The 17636-nt window shown below is 40.3% G+C and overlaps 2 protein-coding genes across 17 annotated transcripts in view; both read right to left on the bottom strand.

Annotated features, from left to right (window-relative positions):
* Positions 1-2489: 2489 nt before the first annotated feature.
* LOC308325855 (ras-related protein Rap-2a-like) lies at positions 2490-5293 on the bottom strand. Its single transcript, XM_080778577.1, has one exon. It carries the CDS (start codon positions 4953-4955, stop codon positions 4404-4406), a length of 552 nt encoding a protein of 183 aa, XP_080634703.1. The 5' UTR covers positions 4956-5293; the 3' UTR covers positions 2490-4403.
* Positions 5294-15766: 10473 nt separating this feature from the next.
* mbnl1 (muscleblind-like splicing regulator 1) overlaps positions 15767-17636 on the bottom strand; it is a 61377-nt gene continuing 59507 nt past the window's right edge. For all 16 annotated transcript variants that reach the window (XR_013965056.1, XR_013965057.1, XM_080778263.1 and 13 more), the window contains 2 exons: positions 17469-17540; positions 15767-17173 (listed from right to left, as the gene is read on the bottom strand). Coding sequence is in view for 14 of the 16 variants with exons in the window: in XM_080778263.1 (XP_080634389.1) it covers positions 17484-17540 (57 nt within the window). In the remaining 2 variants the exon portion in view is untranslated. The remainder of the gene's footprint in view (positions 17174-17468; positions 17541-17636) is intronic.

Raw genomic sequence — 17636 nt, 5'->3', positions numbered from 1 at the left:
GTTTTCCTCTGATCTCTAAAATAGTGTGATGTTCGAGTTTGGACGACACATACAAAGAGTTATTGTTACTGTTGAGCAGAAACCTTACTGTATGTCCAAAACTGTTTACTTTTGCACAACACTGTTATTATAAGTATAAAATAATATTTATTTATTTAAGCTGACATATGGACATATTATGGAGATAGGTTTCTGACCATACAGTGATGATATGCTGCATATGCATTATGGTGGTGACTGGGCAGGGGATCGTGCCCTGTGTCATGGCTTCCTGTCAGACCACTTCCCTGACCATGTAAAACCATCTATTATCTAGCTATGTCTCTATGTATACTATGTCTATGTATAAGAGGAACAGTGTGTGTGTGGTGCAACACTTCACAGACCTGAGCAGAAGTTACAGCAAGACAGGAAGTATCCCTCTCTTCCACCCTTCCTTTCCTACAAAATGATAGAAAAACATCATGTTAACGACCTGTTGTTAACACCACTTTATGCCATATTTTCTAAAATGTTCAAATACTTTCTGAGAATGTTCAAATATTTCCCAGAAATGTAGCCGATATTCAAGCTCAACGCGTCACACTGCGACTGCAAGCTGGTAGATCTGCTATTTAAAAAAAAAATCTAAAATCTAAATATAACATGCTCAAAATAGGGATGCCAGCGTAAAAGTGGTCAAGTACAGAGGCTAAGTAAACTGATTTTTTTTTAAAACAATTGTTATGGGTTATCGGAACATAAACATGGACCAATAATGTAATGACAGGGGGTTAAAGGGGTTAGAGATAATAGATGGTCAGCTGATTTGTATACGTACAGTATTGTACTGCTGCTACAGGTCAGAGAGTTCAGGATAGGGAAGCAGCAGGGTTTTGCTACTACATAACATGCTCAAGTAAAACATCTGTGTTGGGGATTCTTCTTTGTGAACTTTAATATTGAAAATTAATATGAATCTTTGTCTGTCTCTCACTAAAACAATATTCATTTATTGTTAGTCATCCCCACTTGGCCCAAGAGACAGAGTTCCAAACATTTAATCCTTATCTGAGTGAATCAAACTTTCTATTGACATTGTCATAGAGGTAATTCAATGATCACAGTGATTCCAATGCCGTTTCTTTGGTTTTGAACTACCCAAACAACAAATCTGATCAACTCGGAAATGGATTAATAGTTGTGAACTCTTGAGACCTCCAGGAAATAATCAATCTCCAGGTCAGTCCAAACTCATAGGAAGAATGTCTCTTGATTACGTAGCGATCAGAATGGCATGTGTGATAGCATTTTGCTGCTCAATAACTCTCCAATGCCAGTATTATAACCTTGTGACTCAGTGACTGTTCTCTCCTCTGAGACGCCATGATTAATCTCAGCATGATGATACTGATACTTTGCACTGGTGAAAGTGAATGGTCAACAATGCTCCTATCCTGCTTCTGACACAAAACATGCGCTGCGGTTGAGATTCCTTGTCTAAAAATGGAGATGCACATTTTGATGTAATGTAGTCTATATGGTTTGTGTAGGTTGGCTTGGTGGATATATAGAGCATGTCGTGACGCATTAGAGGGAATGTGTGAGCATTACGACGGGGTTCACTGCCATGCTGAATGCACATGCCAGATCACATGAGTGAGGCCCTCCAGGCATGGAAGCCATGTTAGATTCTTGGCCCGGTGGGACATTCTTGTCAGGGGACGCAGATGAATATGTACAATATCCCTTTTACTCCTTAACCTTTGTTGACAATTCTTGCACCACTGAAGGAATGCACACACTTAGCTTGTGTTGCATCACCTTCAACTCCATGGTACCCGGTTCACTACACGTCACTTACTATATCTTCACTATGCTGAAGTGATTTGATTTCTGATTGTGCACTGCGAGAGACAATGGTGCTTAATTTGAACAGTAACATTGAGAACTAGCACATTGGCCCTTTTAAGTTGCTCTATAGACCTACATGTATCTTTAGTCTACATGAACACATTGCCCCATCTAACAATTAAAACATACATTATCATTATGTGTTTATGTCAAAGCTTTCAACCTGTAATAACACAGGGGGTTGTTGAGAGATTTGTGGATTAAACCTAGGTCACAGTGCTCAACTTGTTAGGTAATATCGTTTCGAGTTAAGAATGATCAAAACGGATTAATCATAGGAAATATACTGACAAAAAATGAGGCTCACTGATGTGCCTATACTCTTTCAATGAGACATTAGCTGCAGAATGTGGGTGCACTGGGACTACAGCTATAGTATAGCTAACTGTAAAGTGCATCACAACAATCTCTCTCCACTTGCAAGGGCAAAGAAGTTATTTATTTATTAACCAGTAACACTTTGCATGCGCCATTACAGGCCTATCAAAGAACACTAGGTATGAGGGGAGGAAAAACAATGGTTATTGAAATAGAATAGAAGTTCTTATTTGGGTGCACATTGAGGTTGTCTGAGTCAGTAGTTAAATGTGTAGAAGACTTGTTTTTAAAACACTGAAATAGTTCCAAAAACTATCACACTGCCTCTCTTTGAAGGGCCAGATAAGAACTTACTCCATTCTAATAGTATAAAAGGTAACCGCTCTTGATTTCAGAGTAACCGTTCAGATGGGTTGGATTTGGTAACCTGACCATGACTCTGTGTGGTTTGGGGACACTTCAGATAGCAGCCCATTGGCCAGGCTGAGGAACAGCTTACAAACAGCCGTCTGTGTTTGGCTGATTGAGCTGGGGTGCAGTCACAGAAAGCCCTCTCTGTCCTGCTTTCCACTGCCTTGAAAACATGTGGCGGGACGAGGGGAAGCAACTGTCACCGTCCAAAACACACTTACCCTGCCCGCTACCCAAACAACTGCACTGAAAGCACTTTCTACTTGCTTGGCCAAATCATTTGACCTAGTAATAACACTCAAGTGGCATGGTCTGGCGCTACAATCATTATAGACATTCAATGGCCTCCAAGTTGTATATATGTATATATATATTTTTTTTTAAACTCAGTGTTTAGTGTGGTGTTTATTACAATGTGACATTTGGATATAAAACACTGATATTCAATAATGTGATTTCTTACATGTAGTCACCTAATACGCATTAAAACCAAACACACACAGTGTTTACATAAAATGCCTTTGTATTAAAAGTATTTTAAACCAGACAGGTGCATGATTGAGGGTTTTGTCAATGAACAAACTTACAGTTGAGTCAAAATGTCACATTAAAAAAAGGAAAAAAAATACAGACGACATGGCTTGCCATTCACTGAACAAAATGCTAACTGGTTTGAGATAATAGTCCGTTGTTCTTGGTGGACCGGACAGAACCACTAGAAAAGAGAAGGTTGTTCTTGGTGGACCGGACAGTACCACTAGAAAAGAGAAGGCCTGATTTTTTACATGAAATCGTAAGACTACAAGCACAACTTCCTAACTGCAAGAGGGTAAAAAATTAAGAGGCTCTTTCACGTTTTGACTTTAAGTGAAAATAGATTGTTTAGTGAAAACTGCCAAGAAAAGTTCTGATTGCCATCATCACGCTCTGCAGAAGAAATAGGACTCGTCAGTTGGCACAGTCACAGGAGTTTTCTTAGGAAGGCACTTGACATGGTTCCCCATGCAGCGACAGCAATGCACTAAGGTCCTTGTTTGTGCATACTGAGGAGGAACGCCGTCAGCTAAGTGCAAGTTTTCTTAATAAATCAATTTCCACCAAAACAGAGATGGGGCGTAAATGTAAAGGTGCAACTCCACCACAGTCCATGGCTTTGAAACACACCGTATCTTTAGGTGGACCTACAGTAATCATTTCAGTTCCTCTTAAAAACAACTTGTTGAGCAACCATACGGGGTTCCAGTGAACAATCCAAGGCTCGAGTGGTGGCTGATAAACTGAAGATATACGAAGTAATGGGGGTCAGGTGTTTGGGGGTCCTTTCCATTTTAGCCTAAACAAAGGTGACCAATCTCTGTTCAGCCAAAGGAGTTAAATCCCACCTCTAACACAGATGGACCCACCCAGAAGAAGTGTAACAGTACAAACTCTACAATAAACAAAAACATCACAAGAAAATACGTGTCTCTCTTAGGTTTTACAATAAGACATTCCCATTGAGGCACATTTCCAGAGAAGTGTCATATACAAAGCTATTTAAAAAAAAACTGAAACATTCAAGTACTTTGTCATGTAAACACTTTCCAGGCTATTTACATAATCGATTGTTGTTGGAGTCAATTTCTGTGTGCAATAAGACAACCATGATGTGGGGAAAGATGGCATTACTCGCAAAAGCCAACTTTGCCCACAAAGACACCAATGACATGATGAGTTATCAACAGGTTATGAAAACGGGTTAAAGAAATTATGATTTCATTCAGCCGCGCACACTGTTGCTTTTAGAGCACAACACATGAACAACACTGGCCGCCGCCGCCTCTGGGAACAGAGGTATAGTTCATCTGTCTGACAATTTCTGCGAATAGTTCGTCGACCGATCCTTTATTTTTGGCAGAAGTTTCGATAAAGGGGCAATTCCACTCCTGGGCCAGCGCCTTCCCTTCCACGGAAGAGACCTCTCTCTCGCCTTCCAAGTCGACCTTGTTTCCGACCAGGATCATGGGCACTCGCTCGTATCTCTTCACGCGGATGATCTGGTCCCTCATGGGCTTGATGTCCTGGAAGCTCTGTTGGTTGACCAGACTGTAGACCAGGATAAAACCCTGGCCGTTCTTGATGTACAGGTCTCGCATGGAGGCGAACTGCTCGGTCCCCGCCGTGTCCAGGATCTCCAGAACCGACGGAGACGAGTCCACCTCGATTTCCTTCCTGTAGAAGTCCTCTATCGTGGGGTCGTATTTCTCAATGAACGATCCGGTCACGAACTGGACAGTCAATGCCGATTTTCCGACTCCGCCCGAACCCAAAACAACTACTTTATACTCCCTCATGGCTGTTGTTGAGCATCAAGCAGGCAGGCGCCTCCTTTCCACGGATCCTCCTCGCGATCCCACCCGCTGGCCGCACCGATGTTTTCAAAGCAGGCAGGAGGGGAAGGCGACAAGCAACGGCCGCCTCGGTCAGATCCTCCTTCGCCGGGGAAGCTTTCGACGGTGGTCTGCGGTGCCCCACGATCGCGATTCTGATAAGAATCCGCGTTCCTTGACATTAGCAACGTAAAAAGACGCACATTATTTGATTGCATGTATTGTGCAACGGTATCGGAAAGCGTGACTACTTCTCGTTTCTTGCTTTGGCGTTTCCTGCCCACATTCTCAGTTCCGTTTTCTTAAAGGCACCGTCACCCAGACAGAGAAAAACAGTCTACAACGTCCCATAGGCTAGAGGGGCGGCCGCGCTGTGATTCGTCAGTTGGTTGTGACGCGCCTAGACATTTTTCACACTTAAAAAAACACCCCAAAAAAACAAAACATAAACAGTGTGAAGTGAACTGCTGCCTGCTGGGCCCACGTTTATTTCCTGTCGCAGTATGAATATCAGTAGCTGACAGCAAAGAGCAAATACACTTGGACAATGTACACTACAGCTGTTCCCTAGCAACGCAATTAAATTCCATTGACATGGTCTAGTGTTCTACAGTAGAATCGCTATTTTGAGTTTATATAAATACCAGACCAGTTTACTGACCCCCCCCCCCCCCCCCCAACAACAGACATAATATACTGGATATAGATAGATAGAAGGACAGACAAACACACAGACTCATATGTATCCCAAGGGAAATTCAGTTGTCATAGCAGTACCTGATCTGTGACGGCGTTTGAAAAAAAGATATGGGTAGCTTAAAGACGGATTAACCCCCACGAGGGCCCTGGGGCCAGTATTCTTTGCCCCCCTTCCCCCCTCATAGCGCCCAGTACTGTGGCCCCTGAGGGCCAACTAAGGGCCGATTCATACTCCTATTTTACCACTGTTTCGGCACTGTAGTGCCGAAATGATTTCGGCTCATCAGAAAATTTCAGTAGCACCAAAGAGGCGACTTTATGGCGGTACCCCCCCCCCCCCCCCAAACCTCAAATGACGTCACATTGTAGGCTCTACAGAGCCAAAACGACTTTTATTCGGCTCTAAAATAGGAGTATGAATCGGCCCTAAGGGTCCCTGGGCCGCGGCCCCAATGGCTAATTTGAAATGACATAATTTGCTTCTCACTTCCTGCAGAAGAACCTTGGCAGAAATATTGATGTTTTCTTGTAGTATGGTGTTTCACCCTCTTCAGACATTAGTTTAGGCATTCTTGACTTAATTCTCTAAACTTCATGGCGTCTGTGTGCAATAGTATGTGCAGTGCAGCTTTGAGTTTGCACACCGCCCTGCAGCCATTCTGAGCATTGGTGGGGCGACTACCGATACTAATTGGGATGCTAATTAGGATTGGTGAGGCAGTATCTACCTATGCTAATTGGGATCAACTGACACACCCTTTCAAGTTAGAAAAATATGGGATTCATCATTATAAGAACTCAGTACAAAACGTTAAATCTGCTGGTTAAGAACATGCCATGAATCTCCTACTTTTCTTAAGAATAATTTTGAGACAAAACTACCTAATTTAAGTATATCGGAGAATGAGGCCATGTCATCTCCTCGCCTCAGTAGTTGCCTGACAACCAACTAGCCAATCACAAAGAGACAGTCCATTCGGGCTATAGGAACTCCACTGTAAACTTGAATCAGCAATCAGATGACAAGTCTGACATGTCTGGACAATGTTTTGTTGAGCATATCCATATTTGCTTACAGTTGCAGAGTTTCTTCCTACATTTCCCTTAATGTTCAGTAAAACATTTTAACTACACAAGGAAACATAAGGGCCACAGAGACCTAACATTTGTCATCACATCAGAATCTGGAGAAACTGGTTCCATATCCTCAGGGTAGCCCAAGTGGTTTTTCATTGGTTACTAGTTTGAAAAAGCAACAACAAATTACCTTTTTGTTTTTTTTCTGCTTAACCTACTATGTCCTTTGTCTAGTCATGTATAAAAATATATACGGTATAAAAAAATCACACACGTGTGAAATGAGCGGCGCTCTTGTCATCATATATCAATTTATGTTAGCGAACATTTTACATTAATTGCTTCAGATTTGGCCAAGCGCTCCGGCCAACATGTGATTGGTTAGCCGATTTGCTCGTTTACATATATGACGTAAGTTTTCCCTTCAATGTCAATGGCGTTTAATGTTTTTATGTTTAATTTATATTTAGCGTAATTCTGACATAATTTCTCCGTTCATTGTCAATGGCAAATATTGAGACGTGTGGGGGTCCTTGACATGAAAAGGTTTGGGAACCACTGGTCTATAGAGGTAGTAGAAGTCTGTTATCTGGTACCAACATCCAACACAGTGATTCAGTATGGAATTGTGCAACTTATGCAACAAAATATGCTTTAGTTTTGGGTCTGAGAGGCTAAATCTCATCAAATGGTGGTCCCGTGGCTCAAATGCTGAATAAACTAGTAAGTGGGAATATGCATGCACAGTTTCACCGCAATCGGATGCTGCGTTGAGGAGTTGTGGCGATTTGTACAAAATGAGGACAAAGCGGGCTACTCCTGAAGCCAATCGTAGCCAATCAGGATGGATTATGAGACATCAAACAAACCCGTCTTGATCACATGACTATAGAGAGCATGTGTACCGATTTCCCTGAAATTTGGATCAAATCTGAAGGAGTAACATTAGAAAATGTGTTTTACATATGTCTGCCTTCTGGTGGCGCTATAAAGAGCAGTTTTTTCTTGGCCTCTAAGGAGTGTACATACAAAGTTTTACACAGATCCGTGCAGTTAGAGGTAAAAACACGGCCAGTTATAGCACCACCATGAGGCTGAGTTGAAAATGTTCCAGTGGCATTTTTTCCTGGGCCTAGTGGGAATGTGCGTGCACAATTTCAGCAATCCTGCAAACTTTGGAAGCCAATATTAGCCAATCAGGAAAGAGTCTGAAAAATCTTGAAAGACCTGTTTCGTTGAATGGCTCTAGAGAGACTGTACCAATTTGCGTGATGTTTGGACAAAATCTGTAGGTGTACTGTCCAAAAACTTGTATTGCACAAATCGACCTCCTGGTGGCGCTATAAGACGTCAATGTGAAAACCTTGGGTCAGAGGTTCAGCTGTGGCATTCAGGGAGTATGTGTGCAGAGTATGGCTGCGATCAAGCCAACGGTGCCGGTCTGCCGGAGATTAGCTGTCCACAGACGGATGGACACACACACACACACACGCACACGCACGCACACACACACACACACACACACACACACACACACACACACACACACACACACGCAAAACATACTCTCTGCATGCCTTCGGCCTGGTGAAGACAATGAACACCTGTCTGCATGTCTGCAATTTGCAAGCTTAAATGACCCCTCACTGTTTCTCTGTAAATATACTTTTACTGCTCTTTTACTTTACTGCTACTGTATTGACGATAGCTTGTTTGTATGTCTTCACAAAGTATGTCTTGTTAAATACACAGGACCACAATGGAAAGAAGCCACCATGGCTTTTTGTGTTTTAGCATTATTATTGACCTCTATGAAAACTGTTCAAGTATTCATAATATTCAATTCAATCAATCAATATAGCAAATAGCAATCAGCATTGTTGACAAAGCACAGTTAAGCATTGCATTTAAAGAACATCACACATGTATTTAAAAATAAATACATTAACAATAATAATAATAGAATTTGAGGGGCACTAGCCCCTCCTATACCCAGCTTTGAGTGTTTAAACATTGAGGCCGTCACATAAGTGAGGACGCAAATTATGATGTATGATATGATGATAAGAGCGCCCCTCACTTCACACGTGTGCTTTTTTTATATAGTAGGCTTTGATGATTCTTTGTATTTCTTTTTCATAGTCATAGCACATGACTCCTCTAATTCAGACTGTGACTTCATAAGCTCCAGCACCTAGCCATTCCACACACAAAAATAGGCCTAATATTAGGCCTATTTTGTGCTTTCCTTTCAGCACAACTTTGATTGATTGATTGAAATATTTATTAACAGTTTGCAGAATTACAGTACATTTCAAGCACAACTCAATACAAAGACTGTTAACTGTGAGTGGACGACCCAATAAAGAATAAAGCATTACACTTGTTTTCAAGAGGGTCCACTATGTTCAAATCATCAAAACATTTAGAGACGTACAAATAGACACTTCTATATAGCCAAAGAACAGAACAGGAATTTATCATAAAGGAGGTAAAAAAGGGAAAAGAAACATATACAGTGAGGGGGGAAAAGGGGTGGGTGGTGGCGGGAGGGGATTCAGATTCTGCGGGGGCCAGTTTCGAATTGCAGCCGTCCGTAGTTGCCCTTTGAGAGCGGTTTTGAAGGAGTCAAGGGATTTGCATGTCTTAATGACTGTTGGTAGGACGTTCCACATTTTGGTTGCATAAGAGCGGAAAAACTTTAGTCCCTTGTTTGTGCCAAATCTGGGTTGCACATGGTTTGTTGCACTCCCTCTGGTGTGGTGGGTGTGGACGGCAGTGATTTTGGGTGGGGGGGCTATAAGACATCCATTATACTATATGCTACTAGTTCAACCTGCAGCAATAGAATCATATTCCAGATATCAAAGTACAGCAATGAGCAATGACACTACTACAGGCCTATCTATGTACAGATGCTCTTATACTGTCATTAATGACAGTATGCATGCACGCACACACGCACACACACACACACACACACACACACACACACACACACACACACACACACACAGGCGCGCGCAGCCGCGCACGCAACTGGAATGTAATAAAGATGCAAGCAACTTGCAAGGCACACACACACTGCAGACACACCATAGCCTAAAGAAATCGTAGGTAGCAGACGTCTCCGCTCTACTCTGCGGAAAGTGGGCGGTCCCGAGAGGGGACGCACCCGGAAGCCTATTCAATGGCATGTAGTCTTCTATTTCTTGGTTGGCGAAGTGGGCGTGAGAGTGACAAGTGAGTGAGTGACAAGATGTTGACACAAAGGCGCATTCTAGTGTAGGCTATATGTTGCTGCGTTGCAACAAGGCTGTCAAGTTATGACTCTCTAGTCAAGTGGTTAATGTATGTACCTTTGGAATTGGCAACCCCGGTTCGCCTCCCTGCCGAGGCTACAACAGTTTTGTTTTCCGACGACTTGCGCGACGGCCAGTTTACATCTGATGCTCTCCTCCGCGTCAGATGTAAGCTGCCGACAAGCATAAAAATGAAGTGTGTCACCCGGCGGTGAGAAGGAGAAGGATATTTTTGATTGATTTAAATATTTATTAACAGTTTGCAGAATTACAATACATTTCAAGCACAAACTCAATACAAATACTGTTAACTGTGAGTGAACGACCCAATTAAGCATTACACTTGTTTACAACAGGGTCCACATGGTTCAATTCATCAAAACATTTAGAGACGTATAAATAGACACTTCTATATAGTTAAAGAACAGAACAGGAATTCATCATAAAACAGTGTTCCCTGACCGGGGATCGAACCCGGGCCGCCACGGTGAGAGCGCAGAATCCTAACCACTACACCACGGAGAATGAGGTTATTGATGATGAGAAGGGCTGTGGAGGGTGAAGTGAACGCGCTATTTTATAAATATAAAGTTATTTTCAATGTCATCATGGATCAGGGTTACAGTAAATGACAATGTAATTCAGCCAGGGGTGCCATGGATGAAAAGATTACAGGGGTGATCTGAAGCAAACATGAGAACCACTGCTTTACATTTCTTCAGACGATTTTTCAATGTTTTGTTAACAATTTGGAGTGGACAGAATGTTACTTCGAGGTGCCCACTGCCCAGGGGGCGTTTGACTCCGTGAAAGAAGAAAACTACAAGTGAATACCCGCCCAGTGGATGGGCTGCGGCTGCATCTGTTCCATTGGCTAGTGCCTATCTCACTGCCGGGTGACACGCGCTTGTCGGCAGCTGTCTCTGCCGCAGAGGAGAGCGTCAGCTGTCGGCTGGCCGTTGCGCGCAAGTCGTCGGCGGAGTGGAGCTTTTTCTCCATCCACCAGCTGTCTAAAAACCGCCGAGACGTCTGCGCCTACGATTTCTTTAGGCTCATGTCTGGCTGCAGCCACACATAGACACATGCACGCGCGCGCGCACACGGCACCGAAATGACCGAAACAACACAAACACAGCCTATCTCTCTCTCTTCCCAATTTAACTTAAACCAGCGATTAACTTTGTGAGATGAATGAAGCATACCACAATACCTTTCTGTGGGTCCGGTGTGCGGTCAGCTGTCTGCCCCAAGCAAGAATTTCAAACTCACAAAACAAACGTATTTTGTCTCCTTTCCTTTTGTTATATCCAAAATGGACGATATGCTCCCAGTCTCTTAACTTGAACTTCATTTTCCCCTCCACGGACACGGGACAAAAGGGATTATAAAGTAAATAATAAACTTATTTCATTTAAAATACTTCCACCCGCCAGTCTTTCACATAAACATAAACACACAACCACACACGAGCAGGTGCTGTGATTGGTGAAAAGCCAATGACCTCACAGTCTGAGGCGGGCATTATGAGCACAGCCCTCTATTGGCTCTGGGGTTGAGAGATTTTAGCCCCAATGGCAAGTAAACCAAGCAGGCGTATCTTGGCAGCTGTCAATCATTCAACGTAATGAAAGCCAATGGAAGCCTTTTGGGCTGTAAAAAATCAGCACATTTTGACCTATTTTGTGTTTTTCTTGTAACTATTTGATGCTGTTGCTGCTTTAGATTATACCAGAATATAAAAGTATCTATTCTAAAACATTTTAATAATAATTTCTCATCTTTACTACCCCTGGCATGCATAGTCAAAGAAACCTTGTACAGCTAGGGCTCCTGTTAGGGTCTTCAAGGTGTTTTTGTTGACCAGTGAGGAGATCCTGTAAAGGAATCTTGTTTTTTGGTTGACTTTTTTGTTTACGTTGGTGGCCATTTTATCACCGGAAAGATTAGCCTCCAGGATGGAACCTAGGTAGGTATTTCATATTTCCGTGTGATAATATTGTCACCAACTCTAACCAAGAAGCCATCTGCCTTGCTGAGGTTACTATTTGATCCAAAGAGAATGGATTCAGTTTTCCCCAGGTGTAAAGATAGTTTGTTATCAGTGAGCCATGTGCAGATTCTACCGAGTTCAGAGCTGAGGGCCTTTTCAACCTGCAGTTTGTTCCTGTCCGAGACTAGCAGTGCTGAGTCATCTGCGAACAGGAACAAGTTGCATTCACAACTTCACAGCAATAAGCAATTATATATACCTATAGGCCTCCACTACCTGTGAAATAGAAATGTTTGTGGTTGTGATACAGCAGGGAGACCATAGCTAAATTGTTGTTTTTTAGTTTTGTAACTATAGCGAGAAGTGCTCTTACGGTCACTATGTCTCGGATTCGGATCCCCCTCTTGTTTTCCTCTCCAATGCTAATTTGCTAATTTAGTTACAAAAAGTTAATTACTCATTTCATTAGGCTATGTCCTCCTTTTAATTGGTTATGCGGGTGCATGCATCCAAAGCACAGTTACATTAAGCTGCTTTTGCTATGCTACAGTGAGTGACAGGTCACAGGGTCGCCTGTCATGGGAGGAATTAAGGAAAAGGCCAAATAAAAGACGAACCACTTTGAAAGCGGATACAAAATAAAGGTTGAAGTGGGGGCCGTTTTCGCATTCTGCTCAATCGGCCATTGAATTACACAGCTGAAGGTAACTATGTTCCACTTTAGTTAATGCTAGCAGTATCTAACAGCTCATGCCTTGACTTGACTTGTTAATATAGTAAAATTGTCAAAATTATATAAAATACTTTAAAAGATAGCATTTTCAACCTGTCTTTAATAGGTCTTATGCAGTCTATGGTCCTCACTCGTTCGCAGGAGCTTTGGACACCAGTGACATCATCAGTAGGCAGGTTTGGTCATTTCAAAGATTTAAAACAGATTTAAATAATTATTTTCAATATAATATATGTTTTAATGCAAGAGAACAATGGCTTCTATTTCAGCATGATAACAGGAATAGAAAGGCTGCAGTTTCCATTTGCTTGGAATCCCCATGATTATGTCATTGTCATTGGTAGGCACATGAAGATAATGTTGAAAATGGGTGAAGTGCTCTGTTAACATGAATGCTGGCACACAGGAACACAGGAATTAAACTTAATGTACTGCAATGGTTTGGAATTTACTATAAGAAGGGTTATAAAGTTACCTGAAATGGAAATACTTAACGCAGAACCAAAAAGTAGCCCAAAACATGTTAATTATAGGAAAACTACTAGCATGTATACCTTATAACCTAGGAGGACTGGGTTACACACAAACTGTGACCACAGGTGGTTTGCATGAGCAAATAAATTTTTGTTTTATTCAGATTTTTTTTATCCATACAGCAAGAGTCATTATGGCAACAATAAAATGTGCAACAATTTGAAGACAGAATATTACATTATTGTGTGGCAACTATTAGCAAATATGTAAATGGTGGTTGCACTTACAAGTAAAAAGCAGTCAAAGCGTATATGTGCCCCCAGCAGGGAAGGAAAAACCTTGGTTCAAGTCAAGGGACTGAACATATTATCCAAGCGGCTCAGCAGCCTGCTTGGTTTTGGAGAAAATGGTGCTTTGGTTCCATAGCAACTGTACAGCGACCTCGAACTTGGAGATGGTTACATTCACTTTGAAGACTAATTGCCAGTGTGGTATTATTTGGTGTGGTGAACCTTCACCTGCTGAGTGCACAGCTACGGTAGCAAGAACAATGTCCTGTGAATCAACATAGACTGTAATTATACGGCTATGATGAGAGAAACATATCTGGGGTGGATGGGTGCTAATATTTAATTATTCTTTAAATATCATGGCTGCTTGGAAAATATCACACAAGAGTAAGATGACTTGTTTTTCAAAGTATTAGTTCTCCCTGTTGTGGATGTTATCTACTGTATGTCATTTGAAAAAAAATATATGTTATTGTGTATTTTGTAGTCTGAATGCATTAACTTTCCTTAGGTATCTATGTAGTTTCTTTTGTTTACTTTTTTTTTGTTATTTTACATGCAGTCAAATCAAACTGTAATATAAATACGATTTCAGATAGTTTCATGGGAGCAGCAATACTGCATGACCAAGTCCATCAACTGATATATGGACAGCATTTGATATGTCATCCTACAAGTGGGGTGGGAGTGAGCATGACACGGGGATATCTACTCCCCTACAACATTCCCTGGCAATACTAACCACTGACAAAATAAGCCAAAAAGCGCATAGCTTTCTCTGAATGCATTGGCCAAGAAACTAGTGCCCTTCTTTGCAAGCATTTTTTAGCTGGTCTTCTAATTTAAGAATTTAAATTAATCTAACAAAATTCCTTATAATTATAGATCTTTTTTTATTCAAAATAATATCTCAATATGATACATGTTTTTTTTTCTCTGTTCATTTGACTATATACAGAAGTGCAAAAAGTCAACCTTCGTCCCTTAGGTTAGAACTCATCATCTGCAGCATTACTGACTTCACCGACCTGGCAAAGTCTTTGCTTTCATACACCTAATCTCACTACCCTCCAAACATCCAAAGACACGTCAATCTCACTGTTCATTTTGGCCTGACATTCAGGGCAAACTTAAGAAATATTAAAACAATAATACATATCTTTTTCTTTTTTTGAAATGGATACAGTAGAAAATAATTTTTACTCTAAAACATGGACAATCTATATTTCAATACAATATATTTTCAAACATGATCTTGACATGTTACAAGGAGAATTTAAGTTGGTTAAAATATTAGTTGTTTTCTTTTAACGACAGTAACTGCAGCCACTGCAGTTGCAGCAATTCTACTGATCTCATTCCTTGTATCAAAAAGTCTTTGATCAACAAACTTAATTGATAATGTAACATTAACAAAAAAAGAGACATCCAGCTATATGAACGAAGTGAATATTGAAAACTGACTCAATACATTATCATTTATATGGTTTGAAAAACAAAACAAAAAAGAAGTTATGAATGTCATACTACCTCAAAATCTACAACAGCTATATCAATGTTGTCAAGTAATATATAGTAAGGCAAAAAATAAAATAAAATCTACAACTACATACCTCAAATAGATTCAAATTCTTAAGTAGTACATAACACATAAGTTCAATGAAATTTAAGAGTAAGTGTTACTTTTACATAGACAGAGAAGAGAGGAAGAGAAAGAAAACAATGTTTGTAAGCGGTATGTTTTAAGAACTATAAAAGATCATTGGTGTTCTTTACCTGCATGGTGATTGAAGGTACATTTGATTAGGGTGGGACCCATAGTTATAATCTAAGGCTTTGTTAGGTACATTACAATCAGTAAAGACACATTATTACGCACCTCTGCCAAAATGGAAAAGGGGAAGGGAAGTGAATATTTAACTGAGAGTCGACTGAATGATAAAACGGGTTTCCCCCATAACGTTTCAACTCTCTTAGGACAAGCTTCAGTAACCCTTCGTGAATTACAAAAAAAAAAAAAATCTGTGCTTTGGTTTTCCATCGAAAAGTGAATGAGAAAAGTAATCTTTGTTGTGAAAGTACAACTCAAATAAGTATTGTATTTCCACTAAAGGGTTTATATATATATATATATATATATATATATATATATATATATATATATATATATATATATATATATATATATATATTATATCCACACACACACACACACACACACACACACACACACACACACACACTCGCACTGTATAATATATGAGGTGAATTTTGAGCAGGGTGACAAGAAACAAAATATTTCATTCAAGTGCACATGCGGTTTAAATGACCTAGTTAGTAGACCTTTGGGTCTTATTGATGTTTTTTTCACCAGTGCTTATTTTACAGACAGTTTTAGAGTCCCCCTTCTTTGAACACGGAGGGGGACAAGGAAACTGAAGCTACACCACCCATAACTTCACTAGGCTTTAGAGTCGATGGACTATCTCAAAAGATAAATACAACACTTAGTCTATGTAAAAAGAAACAAAACAAAACAAAAAATATAAAAGGATAGGAAGAAAAAAAAAACTAACCCAGAAGGCAACTCCATTTTAATTTTCTTTAAAAAAAAAGAAAAACAAAAAAGAAACATAATGCTAAAATTGTGGAAAGGAAATAATTTCTTACAACTAATGACTAAAAGAAATGGCACAATGTAAAAAAAAAAAAAACTAAATCAGAAATTTGTGAAAAGGAAGGAAAAAAAGGATAAAAAAATAGCCATACAAAACACATACCTTCGGTAAACAGATTAACACTGTTGAGATAACACTCTGGTTTTAGCTGTATGGCCTCCATGGCATATGACAAGGTGAGAAAAGCTAGCCCGGCTGTGCTTTCAAGGTACATAGGTATTGTACGTTGGTTTACCCAGAACATTCATACGTCCAAGACCCTCATTTCAACATCTAGTTTCACTAGTAGCCATAAAAACACAATACTGTACACAGTAAATCATGTTGCCAAATAAAAGTCCTTTTTAAAATATATTGTGCCTTTTAGATTTTGATTCAAATTCAAGGTGCATGTTTGCATTTCTCTTGTAAACCATGAAATATGGCTTTCGATTAAAATAAAAAATAAAAAATAGAAAAAATTAAAATGTAAAAGCAAAAATCTTTCTTGGTCTACAGACGTACCAGCACTGTATGTTATACTCCAGATGTAACCATGGTCTTTAACCTTCTCTGTGTGCACTGTGCAGTAATAGTAATTAATTAGAATAATTTGAGTGCTATGATTTAGTCACAAAGGTGTAATGGTGTGAATGGATGTCCCCACAGAGGGCAAGAGAGACAAATCCTGGCACCCAGATGTCCTGTTCGCTTAGCTGGACGCTGACTTTGACAATCAAGAGGTTGGTGAGGTTGGCTCTTCTTTTGACGTTGATATGTGGGTGAATGGCACCACACCATGTGTTGCACCCTAGATGTTTACATGCATGACGAGACCATCAGTGTGGACCGGCTAAGAGATGGCAGTCTCTCCTGTCCCATTGCTTGACATTCTGATCGTTATGTACATAAAGGCTGAACTCTTTTGGCTTGGACGGTGCCAGCACACATTCATTTGATCTGCAAGACAAGAAAGAAGCCAGGAGTTTAATTAAAAAAAAACCTTTTCAGAATGAGTCTTGGCGAGACTTAAGATTTTCAGGTTCTTAGCAGATACAATGCTGATGTCTATATACAACCTACAGTACATTACATGTACACAAGTTCAAGCAAATGGCATATCATAACAATATTAGGCAACCTGACTCAAGCAAGCATGTCTCAAACTAATATAATCTGATTCACTCAAAATGGAGAAACTTTGTCATGAAATGAGCGAGAGAGAGAGAGGGTAGGGATTGAAATAGAAACTCACTGTTCTTGAGAGGAACTACATTTGAGTCAAGTACTTGTGACTATTCAGATGATCTGCAGATATTATTGGAATCTGCGGGTGGAGACAGAACAGAAATCAAATGAAATATTCCCACACAAAAAGAAGAAAAAAAGAAATCACTTGGATGTCCGCCAGTCAAAATATTTA

The sequence above is a fragment of the Protomyctophum bolini genome (genome assembly GCF_963924005.1).
Source record: "Protomyctophum bolini genome assembly, chromosome: 12".
In the NCBI taxonomy this organism is placed as follows: domain Eukaryota; kingdom Metazoa; phylum Chordata; class Actinopteri; order Myctophiformes; family Myctophidae; genus Protomyctophum; species Protomyctophum bolini.
Note: the sequence above shows the minus strand (reverse complement) of the source record. Positions and strands in the feature narration are given on the sequence as shown.

Excerpts from the sequence above, each read along its gene's own strand:
- LOC308325855 (XM_080778577.1), bottom strand. The coding sequence starts at position 4,955 with ATGAGGGAGTATAAAGTAGTTGTTTTGGGTTCGGGCGGAGTCGGAAAA.